The sequence below is a fragment of the Sceloporus undulatus genome, chromosome 3 (genome assembly GCF_019175285.1).
Source record: "Sceloporus undulatus isolate JIND9_A2432 ecotype Alabama chromosome 3, SceUnd_v1.1, whole genome shotgun sequence".
Lineage (NCBI taxonomy): Eukaryota > Metazoa > Chordata > Lepidosauria > Squamata > Phrynosomatidae > Sceloporus > Sceloporus undulatus.
In genome coordinates, this window is record NC_056524.1 from 178,678,899 (window position 1) to 178,693,001 (window position 14,103).

At 39.5% G+C, this 14,103-nt stretch overlaps 1 protein-coding gene across 3 annotated transcripts in view; it reads left to right on the top strand.

The window, feature by feature from the left end:
• The first annotated feature begins 1,006 nt into the window (after positions 1-1,006).
• Positions 1,007-14,103, top strand: part of STAMBPL1 (STAM binding protein like 1) — a 17,643-nt gene continuing 4,546 nt past the window's right edge. The window contains exons 1-7 of one of the 3 annotated variants that reach the window (XR_006103116.1): positions 1,007-1,697; positions 2,793-3,010; positions 6,889-6,964; positions 7,961-8,056; positions 10,304-10,646; positions 12,223-12,347; positions 13,224-13,361. Coding sequence is in view for 2 of the 3 variants with exons in the window: in XM_042460414.1 (XP_042316348.1) it covers positions 1,617-1,697; positions 2,793-3,010; positions 6,889-6,964; positions 7,961-8,056; positions 10,304-10,646; positions 12,223-12,347; positions 13,224-13,361 (1,077 nt within the window). In the remaining variant the exon portion in view is untranslated. The remainder of the gene's footprint in view (positions 1,698-2,792; positions 3,011-6,888; positions 6,965-7,960; positions 8,057-10,303; positions 10,647-12,222; positions 12,348-13,223; positions 13,362-14,103) is intronic. The other 2 variants (XM_042460414.1, XM_042460415.1) reach the window with 2 other exon arrangements.

Consider the following 14,103-nt stretch of genomic DNA (forward strand, 5'->3'; position numbering starts at 1 on the left):
ATCCTGTATTTTGCTCCCCTGATTTTGATGGCTTGGGGATAGATTGGAGCTCCTCAGATCATAGGTCTTCTTTACAAAATGAGGATTATCATCTCCTATTTTTTTTGTCTGAAGTAACAACGCTGGTTTATATAAAGAAAAATCAGAGCGTCTGACTTTAGGGTATCTAAGCCAGTCACCGATTTCAGAAGAGAACTGGGAGCTGCATCTTCCAGGGTAGTAGTCTCATTTTTGAATCAGCTGGTAGCTTCAAGATCTCAAGGAGTAAGGAAAAGGCCATGCAGTAATTAATTGTGCCGCAGCTGTGATGTCGGCTGTGTCTAGGTCACTTGAGGGAGGCCAAGCCTTACCCTCAAACTCCTAGTGACCCCATCCAGAGTCATTCTTTTTGTGCCTCCATTAGCCTGAAAGCAGTGATGCCAACAAAGGATGAGGGGAATTCAGCAGGACTGGAAGGAGGAGGGCTACACAACACACATCTGGGAGCCACAAATTGTACTAATATGTGCTGTGTAGTAAAGCCAAACACAGGTTTCTCAACTTGGCTCTTAAAATGGGTTTACAAATTTACAAGGATGGCCCCTTATCATTAAGGCAGAATGGAAAGCCATGTCGGGCAGCAGATTTTGTATATACTGTATTACATGTTGTTGGCTTTGTTTGTTTATTTTTTTATTAAATGGTATTAATTTAATTACTTAAAAATTATCTTGCATATATTTCCTGCTATGCTTTAGGCAAAATACAGGTGTATCCCAGCTAACAAAGCTTCTGAGAGTGAAGCTTCTTTTTACAAAGTCTTTACACCTGCCCCTCTTTTCCCACCTTTTCTGTTGTGTAGTTGTTGTGCCTTCAAGTGATTTCTAACTTATGGTGACCCTAAGACAAATCTATCATGGGGTTTTCTTGGCAAGTTTCTTCCGAGTGGGTTTGCCATTGCCATCCTCTGAGGCTGAGAGACTGTGACTTGCCCAAATGAGTTTCCATGGCTGAGCCCAGATTGGAACCCTGCTCTCCAGACTGCTAGTCCAGTGCTGAAATCACTGCCCCACACTGGCTCATAGTTTAGTGGTTAGTTTTGAATATAACATTTGCTGAAACATGTTGAAGTGGCTCTTCTTTCCTGAGACGTAGACGGTGGCACACCTAGCCTATTTGACACCCTGTGGGGCTCATTTTTTAACACTCTGCTCCTGTGCCTTTTCCAGTGTGGCAGAGCTGCTAGCCAGGCAGGAAAGGGTAGAGACTCACTTTTCCACCCTAGCCAACAGAACTGCCAGACCTGAAAGCCTGTGGATATATATCCCACATATGCTGTGCATGATCTTGGTTGCTGTTTTCATTTTCTGTCTTGGTAGCCAAAATAGTCGGGTCAAGTCTTGATGATCAAGCTGTGCAAATGTTACATATTCCTAAAGACAAATACTGCTTTTTTACTGTTGATGAGAGTCGTTGGTGACAGATCATCAGTATATTTCTTTGGAAGTTCTTCATTGGCTATAATTTGTGCTTAAGACATCAGATCCAATTACTGTTGCTATTGAGTGCTCTCTCTCTTTCTCTCCCCCCCCCCCCCCTTTCGATATATATAATTCCCTTTCTGTTTTTGTGGCCAGATGGAAGGATTGGAAAGAAGCAGTAAGCTTGGTCCACCAGCTTCTAGTAACATGGAACAGCCAATCACTGTGAGTTCCTTGGTAAGTAGTACTGAGGACAAATACTCCATAATACATGGGAAGCTGCTAATCAGACAACACATCTACTTTTAGAATATGGAATGGATATTGGAGTGAGCACTTTTGTTTGTTTTCTTGTATTGCAAGCTCAAAATGTACCCTGAACCATATTGTCCTGGTTTCCAAATCTGAAAGAATTTGCATAACATCTAAAGATAATTATTTTATTATAATCTGATATTTCTCTGAGCTTGTCTAACACACTCTTCCTCAATCTCAGTTATCAAACCTACATTGTACCACTGGCTTGCAGCCTTGTAGGCTAAGTCTTCAATAAAGATCAGTAAACATTGGGGTTCATTTAGACACATAGTGGATGACTTGTGGCTGCTTCTGAGAAAATGAGATCATAATCTAAACTTTCCCCTCCCCTTTCCCCATTAATACAAATTGTGTACTGCAGCATTATTTCCATGAGAATAATCTTGCTCTGTTTCATTTCAATGGCTGCCACTTGTCTCACAGGAAAATTTTCAGCCTGGTGGTATTATGCAGCGCATTTGCATTGCTAGGTGTCATCCAGGAAGAGAGGGAGCAGAAGATGAAGGAGCAAAAGATGTTGCTTTGATGACAGCATTCTAGCCCTTATCTTGGGTGTATCCAAACTGTAGAATTAATGCAGTTTGACACCACTTTAATTGTCATGGCTCCACCCTATGGAATCCTGGGATTTGTAGTTTGTTGTGGTACCAGGGAAGGCTAAATATTTCACAAAACTACAAATCAAAGAATTCCATATAATTGAGTTAAAGTGATGTCATATTGCATTGATTCTGCTGTGTAGATGGGCATTAAAAGGAACTCACTGATAATCAGTAGCAAGAAGCCTTGGAGAAGTTGTTGTTTTGGAGCTGAGGTTTGTTTTAATGTAAATATCCTCTATTACTCTGCATTGGTTTTAAGGAAGCTTAATTGCAGCTCTTTCAACATTTGTAAATGTTACAGCTTTTAAAGCTATACCTCAAGATTTCACTCAGATTTCTCGAGTAAGTTCATACATATGTGAATAGGGTCACTTATTGAAGTGAAATGCAGTCTGTTCTTCTGTTTTAACAGAAAAGGCTAGCAGCTGTACCTGATCACACAGATGTTTCACTGGGCCCAGAAGAGCGTGTACGTGCCTTAAGCAAGCTCGGTTGTAACATCACAATAAATGAAGACATTACACCACGACGCTACTTTAGATCTGGAGTGGAAATGGAGCGCATGGCATCTGTATATATGGAAGAGGGGAATCTTGAAAATGCCTTTGTTCTCTACAATAAGTTTATAACGTAAGAATTGGTCTAAAGTTGAGGATATCAACTTGAATAAAAACAATTTTTTTTAGAAACGAACTTGTCTTTGAAGATAATGATTGTAGAGTTTAAGAAAAGCATATTCATTTGTTAAAGGACATTCAGATGGAGTTCCTAAGGGTAGAACATATCTGTAGCTATTCAGAGATATTGCCTTTTTCCAGCACACAAACTGTAATGTTTTTGCCTGGAACTTGGACTGCTAATGAGCAATGTGTAATTAAGTCTTTGTTAACTGCTAAAGCATAATTACATTACATTACAATTGTAACTTAATGAGGGATAATTTCACTCCTTTTATTCTGTAATTGTAACCTTTTAGTTGTTTTTACAGTTTGGTCTGATGAAATGATGGAGGAGGACTAACTATCCCATTGTTCAGGTACTCACTCTTGCTGCCTCACATGCTGTTGTGGGTATTGAGGCCACAGCAAGGTGGATGTAAATAGAGTGTGTTGTATACCACAGGTCAGCAGCTTGCAACATTCACATTTTTATTAAGTAACTAAAAGCCCATTGTTTTAGTTACTTTTGAGAAACTGGAAAGGAAAGGATTATTTTTATAAAGTACTGTATATGGTAACTAGCTCTTGGAGGAGGCTTAAGGTAATCACTGAAACTAGTTACTTTTTTTTTCTTTTTTACTAGCTCTGATTTTGTCCCTGGAAAAATCTGATTTTGTCACTGAATAGCCTGTCAGTTGTAACTTGAATGCTTTGTGCCATGCAAGTAGGAGCCTTATCACATGAAAAAGAAAGCTGAGATGCAATGTGAGAGAGAAAAGTGGTTTTCTCCTTGCTTCTCTACATGCTGTTCTAGCATTCCTGTTCTCCTTCCATAGGGAGACAGTTGTAAAAGCATGCCTTTTGCCAAATGGATTTTTCCAGCACAACGAAAGATATGCTTTGACAACCATCTCCCTTTGGAAGAGAATGGAAGCACTTGGACAGCATGCGGAGAGGCAAGGAGAAAGCCACGTCTTTTTCTCTCTGTCTCTTTCTCGCTGTGTCTCAGCTTTCTTTTGGCATGCAATAAAACTGTGAGCTAGTGCCATAGATGTTTCATAGAAAATGTCATGGCAATGGTAGTGATAACAACGCAACCATCACTGTGCTGTCAACTTAAAGAAAATGCTTGCTTTCCTGTTTTTAAAATAGTATGTGGAAATGAGGCTGCCATTAACAGCAAGAGCCATGTCTCCTTTCACCTTCATAATGACAGTTGATTGTCAAATGTGGCACAGTGTCATTTTGCAAATTTCTATGTTCTGACTGCAGTTCATTAGGTGCCTCTTATGAAGGTACAGAAGCTCAGCACAATGACACTGTGTCATACGCCAATTTGTCTGAAGTCATTCAGGGACCAAGAGATTGCCTGTTGTTTTCAGGAGCATCTCAGGTTTGCTTTAATTTTTCGTTTCACTCTTATATGAATTATATGATTCACTATAGCCTACCAGTGGGAAGACAACACTGTAATTGCCCCCCTGCCTGCAGCATGTTGTTGAAACTGGAGATTATAAGGACCCAGAAAAATGGAAAATGAAGAGTGTTTAACAATAGAATTGATGCACCATCTCACAGACCAGTTTAAGCTAGCCTTCTAGACTCAAGCCTTCCTAAGATCAGATTTGATTTGGAAGTTTGTGCAGGACTCTGATTTAATCAGAGGTGTTGCATTTGAGTGCAGCTGACTGTTCGATCTCTAACTTTATTATGATTTAATTGACTGTTTCAGTTAATTCCTGCCATACATCAGCAGGGCATCTGCCTATACACATCTTAATGAACAGTCAACAATTACAAGCTGCCACTGTCACCATGACAATCCTGAATTTAATTCTGGCAAGCAGCCTCTTACTAACAAGAGCTGGCCCTGGCTTAGCTTCCAAGTTCACCCTGGAACTGGTGCCTTTAGGGAGGTGCAATAGGGTATGTACAGTATTTCAGATGAAGAAACTGGCAGAGAGCCACTGAGTATTCCTAAGAAATCCTTTTAAATTCATCGGGTTGCCATAAATCGATAGGCAACTTGAAGGCACACACACATACACACAAGCAGCCTCCATTGATAAGAAGTTGCACCTCAGCAGACTTTGTCTCACTTCCAGAATCCATGGCATTTCTTTGATTTGTCTTCTGCTCCAGGGTGCATTTGTGGCAGCACACAAGCTAAAACCACTCCCACTGTCCTCTCTGCCCTGTATTCCCAAGATAGGAACCAGAAACCTTAGACAATTCACCACAGCAGCTCTTTGTATGGTGCTCAGAGGCCAGGCTTTTTTGTTTTGCTTTTGTTGGGTGGGGAAAAAAGGATGGTAAACAGAGTTTTACTTGGAGTGGATTTCAGTGATGATAATCTATATGGAAGGAAGGCTTGTATTCAGGAACAGAGCGTGGAATGTTGTTTTCTTTTGTAAAGTAACGAGTCACTAGTTTTTTAAAGAAAAAGACAGGTTGCTACTCATACATTTTATAACAATTTTATTAAATTTGCATGTTTATTAATGTATTACCTTTTCATTTTATAGAACAAAGGTACACTTACAAATAGGAAACTGGGAGAATAATTTTAAAAATCCCCCAAAGTTTTCAAAGTAATGAGTCTATGTTATTAATTTGTGGGGGGAAATTCTTTTTGCCACAAAGGTAATGTGCTATGGGGAAAGTTATTCCTTATAACACATTACTGCCATGTTTTGTTTTGCAATCAAAAATAAGATTCTGGCTAGGCTGGGCTATGGGAGGTAACAGAAAATAATTCTGGGTAGGGGGTCAGTAGCCTATCACAAGCAAAAGAGTTGTTAAAATGCCAGCAAAGGAGCTGGTGGAACCAGCAAAAGAATATTTTTGTGAAAGCATGACCTGTTTTGCTGTTGTTGTTTTGATGGGTAGTAGTCTGCTTTAATTGTGTTTAGAATACTTGCAAAGGAGATAAAAGCAAAGCCGAACGTAGAAATAATGCAGTTTGACACCACTTTAACTGCTATGGCTCCATCCTGCAGAATCCTAAGATTTGTGATTTTGTGGGACACCAGTGCTTTAGTAGAAAAGGCTACAGACCTTGTAAAACTACACATCCCAGGATTCCACAGGATGGAGCTACAGCACTTAAAGTGGTGTGAAGGTGCATTATTTCTTTAGTGTAGATGCAACCTTACAGGAACTTAAGATGACATGTTTCCTGTACTACAAGCCCTGCTCTTTCAGTAAACCAATCTGCACTTGTTCAGAAGGAAGAGAAAAACAGGCATGTTTGTATATCCTGTTGGCTACCAAGCCAAGCCACAAGTTGTAGACCCATCTGAGGTAAAACAGAAGAAGAACATGAAATGGAGAAGCATGAAGTCATGACCTTTGTACACATAAATTCCCAGATTCGGTACCACTGGGGTATCATTAATCCATTTTTGGAAAGCTGCTTAAAGAAAGAGGCAACTAAAATGTACCATTTTTAGTAGAATACATGGAAGGATAGTGAGAGGTGCTAGTGTTGTTTTTTAAAGACAAAAGTTGGTATACAAAAGGATATTTCTGGGGCTTTAGTTCATATTCTTTAAAAATATTTTGGGTATAATGGATCAACTGCTTCTTCCAGAATAGTTCCATTGGAATTAGTGGTACTGTGCTGTGGTAAATGACTTGAAGATTAAAACCATTGTACAATGAGGTGCTATAGAGCAGTGGTGTAATTTAAACTGCAGAACTATAGAAAGCTGCTGTGAATCAGAAAGGGATGTTGCATCCAGCCTCATATGATTTATTCAACCTGCTTTTGTTCCAGCAGAAAAACAATGGTGTTGTGGGCATTCATCAGACATACAAGGGGGAAAATGTGTGTGTCTCATTTTCTAGTTTGTTTGTAGAAAAGCTGCCCTCTCATCGAGACTACCAGCAATGTGCAGTTCCAGAAAAACAGGATATTATGAAGGTAGAGTTTGTTGTTTACTAGTATTTCAGAGAAATTTCTCTTCCTTCCTTCTTTCCTTTCCTTTCCTTCCAGGAACTATGCTGCCTAGAAGGTTCTGGCAGTTGTAGTAATTACCAAGGAGTAATTTTTATGAGCTCTTCTAGAAACAAATAGCAGTTTTAGTGGGGCCTGTTGAGATATTTGAGCCTTGGCAGATATCTATGGATACCACTATTTAGTGCTAGTCTTGAGTGTTGTACAGAACTCAGCTTTCCCATTTGATGTATAGTTCTGTGGTGAGTTAGATTTACTGGGTGAAATGTTCTTAACCAATCTCACATGTAACAATGTACAAATGGCAGGTTCCATCAGTTCCAGGACCATAAGAAACTATCATTACTATACACGACACAGAACTACATGGAGAGTATGGGTGATAAAATATTCAAAACTGTCCAAATTTTGCACAGAATAAGTCCTAAATTGTAAATCACTTTATATGAGTGAATGGTTTTCTTCATTCATGGGATCAGTTTGACTGTTTGAAACAGAAGGAAAGCAAGTAAGGAGGATAAGAATATTCAAAAATATTCCCAAAAATGGTTTAAAAATGTGTTTCTCAAGTTGGGAAACACTAACAAGAAGAATCCTGGACTAGTTTTGGACTTATGCTGTACAAAATTGGCACTGGGAGGTTGCGCAGAATTTCATTTTAAAATGTGCAAATATTGTGTAGAATAAGTCCTGAACTATCTTTGAAAACTGCAGTTTTTGAAGATTTTCTTATACCCAGCATATGATTGCTGAAATTATTCATTTCTTCTGTTGAGAACAAAACAAATTACATCAGTATTTGAGAGTGACATTGCTTGCAGTTAAAGTTGGTTCATTATATCACTGAGGCCTAATAAATTCTTTTTAATTTAATGGTATGCTAATGAATTGTTTACTTCAGTCATTGGATCACTTTCATTGTCTGGGCATGATCAGACTCTAATTTTTATTCCCCCAACAAAGAAATTGAAAGACATAGCATTTCCAAGGACAGATGAGCTAAAGAAGGGCTTGTTAAAGAAATACAATGCAGAATACCAGGAATATATGCAAGACAAGGTAAATTTCATCAGACTAAATGTACTTTTAAGTGTTACTGATGTTAATAATTACAGATGTGTGGAGTCTGTAATCTGTGTTCTGAGTGACTAAGTGAAAGCAAACGTCTAATGTTAATGCTGTTGAAACTGCTATAAATGGATTTGAAGATTTTGTTAACACATTAATAGATACCTTTAAGTTTAACAAAGTATTTTCTTTGACTTTGGTGTTGGTGGTACAGATAGTAGGCGAATCATTACCATCTTGTTTAAAAAAATATCCAGATAAACAAAAAAGCTACCAAATAATATGTAAACCTGTTGCTATGCTTATAAAGCAACATCTTAATTGAATTTTGATCCACAAAAATATCTGATTGGATTTGTGTGAGCTCTATCCTGCCACACCTATGAGAGGGAAACCAACATTTTACAGGTTGCAGGCCATGCAACTATATAGTGGCATCACTAGGGTTGGCATCACCTGGTGCAAGAACTCATTATGTCAGCCCTCCCCCAATTGACCTCTTCTGATACCATACCATACAGAATCCTTAGTAATGTTTTTATACTAATGTTACTCGTAAATTATCATTCCCATATAATACTGAATGTAATGGCAATAGTTCTGATATAAAAAACTAGCAAAATCAAAACTATACCTTTAAATTACAGTATCATAAACACAGCTTAAATGTATTTACGGCGCGGTACAGATGGGTGGTTCCATGCCTCCCGTCTCTCCCGCTTGTCAGTGCCACAGCATCCACACCGTGCACCACTGACACACTGCCTTTGGTGCCATAAAGGAGAAAGGGTGCCGCCATGACATCACTTCCTGGAAGTGGCGTCTGGATGCTGCACGGTGGAGACATCATCATGGTGTCTGCCATTTGGACAGAAGGCCGCCATGGTGACGGAGTTTGTACGGACTACAGTTCCGGAGCGTATGGTTGGTGCATGTTCCGGAACACTAGAATTGGCACAAACATGCCTCTCCCTGCCGGTCTGTACCGGGCCTACATGTATATAATTTCATGTGGTTACAGTGAAAATTGGGTAAGATTTAATGTTTTTTAAAAAAGAAAAATACCAAGGTTTCTCTTTTCTCCACCCACTGAGCTTCATCCCACTCATACCTTCTCTTCTGCTGAGCTCCAGGGTTTTAAAGGGATGTGGGTGAATACCAGAAACCGTATCTGCCACAATGCAGACATTTGGAAAGCAGTGATGTCACCCACTAAAGGTGTCACCCAGTACAGTTTACCTTCCCTGCACCCATCCAGTGACGCCCCTACAACTACAGCTAGAAGTATTCTGTTATTGATCAAAAAGAGTTACATCTGGTCATGGAATATTGCCTATAGTAACTTAAAAAACAGTGGCTTCCAACAGTCTGTCTTACCTGATTTTCCCCCAGTGACTACATGTACTGCTTTATGATGCTTACAGTTTGGCAGGGGGGAATGTTTTCAGCCTTGTGGATTTGTTACAAACTTTTTGCAGGCTCCTTAAATCACATGGAAATCAATGACATTTTAATTACCAAATAGACGAATTTCTTCCATGAGTCCATGAAATTAAGTGTTCCTTAATTCAGTAATGCTTCTGTCCATTAAATATGCATAGCATTACGGCTTTAAACATTATCTAAGCATACTCCTTTGGTACTTTTTATATATGCAGATTTAATCTTATCCCTCCCGCAATCTATGAAAGTATATAATGAGCTAAATGCATTTCATATAGCTAGGTGAGTGTATAATGGAGTAAAATGTATTGTGCAGTATCTTCTGGTAGATGTTTTTATGAATAATAAAGTAAGCTCGTCATATTTTTCCCTATATGACTGTATGGATCTCTTCTGAGAAAATGCAGTGTTCTGAGGGTCAGCTCTGTTTAAAACAAAAACAAAATCACTTTTTCTATGCTAGACAGCCTGCTAGCCTGACAGAATGTTTTCACTGATGCATCTGTTTGATTTATACATAGAGTATACATTGGTTTCCTAGATACAAACAGCACATAATTGTGGCATACCTACAGAACTGTTGTGAGGATAAATGGGAAGACAGAGAGCCATGTATGCTGCCTTGAACTTATGGGGGGGAGGGGGTGAAGTCAAGATACGAATGTAATTTTAAAATAGGGTCTATCTTGTCACATGCAGTTTGAGCCCCCATGCCCTGTTCACTCATAGCAAAACTAAGATATTTGGCTATCTTTCAGTTCTCAATCAGTATTTTCCCTTTAATACATTTTCTAGAACAAATGCAAAGCTGAATTAGTAAAGAAGCTAGAGCAACAGAAATTGATTGAAGCAGAGAAGAAACGGGTTGCACAGATACGTCAACAACAGCTGGAAACAGAACAATTTCAGTTTTTTGAAGATCAGCTAAAGAAGCAAGAGTTAGCCCGTGATCAGAAAATTAAGGACAGTCCAGCTACATCTGAGCAGACTGATGGGAGCATGTTGTCATCATGCATTTCTGCACATCTGAACAATTCTTTCCCCACAACAATAGCAAACAAGAGTGATGCCTCTCCTGGACAGTCTCCTCCTATAAGTCGGGCCTTAAAGCCAGCCGCTACACTGAGTGCTGTTCAGAGTAAGAAACCACATTCTTTTTGTTTTCCTCCCATGTTGTTCTACTGTTAGTTCTAAATTCAAATGTTCAAGGCAGGTGCCATCTCTTGTACATCAACAATGATAAGAGATTTGACTTAAAACCTACATTGTTCTGATCATTGGAATCCCGAACAAGATAATGTTGCTGATGGTGTATGCGCTAAAACAAGGGTGGACAAAGTGTTGGCTGTGGGTTATATGCAGCATTTGGGGGACCCCCACACACACAAGTCCCTAGAACCCACTCCTATATCTTCTTTAAAATTGTTTTGTTTTTGCCCTAAATATGTCCAAAAGTTTCCAAAACCACCTAGTCCCCATCCCACAGCAGTTGCTCACCCCTACCTAAGGAGAAACAAGTAAAAACTGAACAACAGATGGAAGGTGAACTCTGTGAAGCGATGCAAGAGAATTTCTGAGAAATATTACAGAACTGTCTGTGGATATGTCTGGTGGTGGAACTGACTTGCCAGATATTCTTGTTTCTTGGTTTGCTTCAGAGAAATACTTGGCCCTCAACCCCTTTGTTCAGGCCTACATTTATGCTGTTAGCATCCTTCCATGTCCCCAGCTCATTTTTTCAGACTGACTGGCATGAATCCAATTGCTAGTCCCAACTGGAATAATTCCCAAGAACATTTTAGAATGTGGGAATACCAGGAGAAAACTGAACAAGTGTTGTTGCTGAGAGATTTTTCCTAACAGGATCTCTCAAGTGTTAGGGAATCCTGTTTTTCAGCCAGGAAACAATGGCAAACATTTCCTCCATTGTGGTTCAAATAACCACAAGTGTTACTAGATAGGTCTCACTTTTTTTTTTTCATTTTATTCCTGACACTGATAATACAGTTGGCCCTCCATACCCACAGATTCTGCATCCATGGATTCAACAATCTATAGCTTGGAAATATTCCCCCCCCCCCCAAAAAATTAAAAAAAAACTTGATTTTGCCATTTTATATAAGAGACACCATTTTACAACACCACTGTTTATAATGGGACTTGAGCATCCACAGGTTTTGGTATCCAAGAGGGGTCCTGGAACCAATCTTCAGTGGATACCAAGGGGCCACTGTACTAAGTGCATGTCCTATGGAACCATGATGAGGTTTTCTTGGCAAGAATTGTTCAGAGGAGGTTTGCCATTGTCTTCCCCTGAGGCTGAGAGTATGTGATTTCCCCAAGGTCACCCAGTGGGGTTTATGGCTCAAACTACTATGCCATGCTGGCCCTCTATGGACTTATTTACAAGGCCATATAAAAGAAATTACAACTTCATCTAGTGGCACAGAAGTCAAGCAAGTCATTTTTCATAAACAGAATGGCTTCAGGGGGGAAAACGGAAAACAATTGCTGTGAGCAAGACAGTCACGTATAAGGGGCTTTCTATGTACCCTGAATGCTGATTGTGGAGAAGTTAGACCGCACAATGGAATATCCACATAGCCAGATGGTTGCTTTTAAAATCGTGTTGTATGAGGACTTTTAACATTATATAAATGACCCTCTCTCCTGCTCTCTCTCTGTCCCATTCTTTCTCGTTCTCTCTCTGTCAGATAATGTGGCTGAAGGGCTACGAAGTGTGGTTCTGCCAAGGGATCTTTGTCACAAATTTCTGCTGCTGGCAGAGGCAAATACAGTAAGAGGAATAGAGACATGTGGGATTCTCTGTGGAAAACTGGTACAGTTGAACCTTCACATTTGTATGGGGAAGTCTCTTTTGATAGTACTGTATTTTCCTGTAATGAACTGGTATCAGAGCAAAAGCAGATCTGAAGTGTAAGTGTGCTATATAATTGACTATATCAAATAGTTTTATGGGTCTGTTCAGAAATTCTTGTTGAACTGTGGTCTGCTGTTTGCCCTCCCCATTCTGTTTCTCCCCAGGAAGAGTTGATCATTGGATGCATCTATACTGTAGAAATAATGCAGTTTGACACCACTTAAGTGTTGTAGCTCCATCCTATGGAATCCTGGGATTTGTAGTTTTGACCTTTTCTGCCAAAGAAAAGGGGTGCCTTACAAAACTACAAATCCCAGACATCTATATGACGGAACCATGGCTGTTAAAGTTGTGTCAAACTGCATTAATTCTATAGTATATTAGCACCCTTGTCACTGGAAAACAAATAATGTAATTTAGCCATCAACTTCTTTATTGTTTTTTCTGATTTTTTCTGAAATACATATGAGAGTTTGTTACAGAAAAATGGATAGTAAAGATAGTGGTAGGTAATATCACATACAGTACCAGATTTTCTCTCTCTTGGAATACAATACCACTTAAGTATTGTTGCTTATGTTTTCCTTTGCTGCTAAAGCACTATTGCCTAACGTTCATTTTACAGCCATAATTGACTGTTAGATTGTATCTAAAATACAGCGGATATTTAAACTGCACAGCCTGACACACAAGGGAATGCATCTATAGTTAATGTAGATGAACAAAGTTCCTGTGTAATCAGTAATAAGAATTGAGTCTGCGGATATCAGTGGTGGTTCTAGGGTTTAAAAGTTAATACTTATTCAAAAAGATATCCTCATCTTTATTTTACAGACTCATAATGAATTCACTATTACTCATGTGATAGTGCCAAAACAATCTGCTGGGCCAGATTATTGTGACATGGAGAATGTGGAAGAGTTATTCAGCGTACAAGATCAGCATGATCTCCTCACACTGGGCTGGATCCATGTATGTACTTATAAGCCTGACATTAATCCCAGTAGAAAAATAAGGGGTGAGCATTCCTTATTGGCAGGGGCTGGGAACATTTTGGCCACAAGCTGCAGTCCCTTTAGGCTAATCCTCCAGGGCCCACTTGCCAGTGGTAGGCAGTGATGATTTCCTCTTTACAGCTCCTATGGCAAAGGTGGTCTTCCCCTCCCCTTTTGCCCTCAAGCACCTTAACATTTTTTTCCAATTATACATGTGATCAGTGCTTTTCTTTCCTTTTACCTAAACCCCAGTCAATTGTTTCAAACTTGGAAAAAAGACTACAGTGGAGCAGTAGCTTTGCAGTTGTCACAAGAGGCAGCTACTGAACACTGTGCACATCTACTTCACAACTGCAAACAAGAAAAAAAAAAAATGTTAAGGTGCTTGAGGGCAAAAGGGGCTGGGAACATTTTGGCCACAAGCTGCAGTCCCTTTAGGCTAATCCTCCAGGGCCCACTTGCCAGTGGTAGGCAGTGATGATTTCCTCTTTACAGCTCCTATGGCAAAGGTGGTCTTCCCCTCCCCTTTTGCCCTCAAGCACCTTAACATTTTTTTCCAATTATACATGTGATCAGTGCTTTTCTTTCCTTTTACCTAAACCCCAGTCAATTGTTTCAAACTTGGAAAAAAGACTACAGTGGAGCAGTAGCTTTGCAGTTGTCACAAGAGGCAGCTACTGAACACTGTGCACATCTACTTCACAACTGCAAACAAGAAA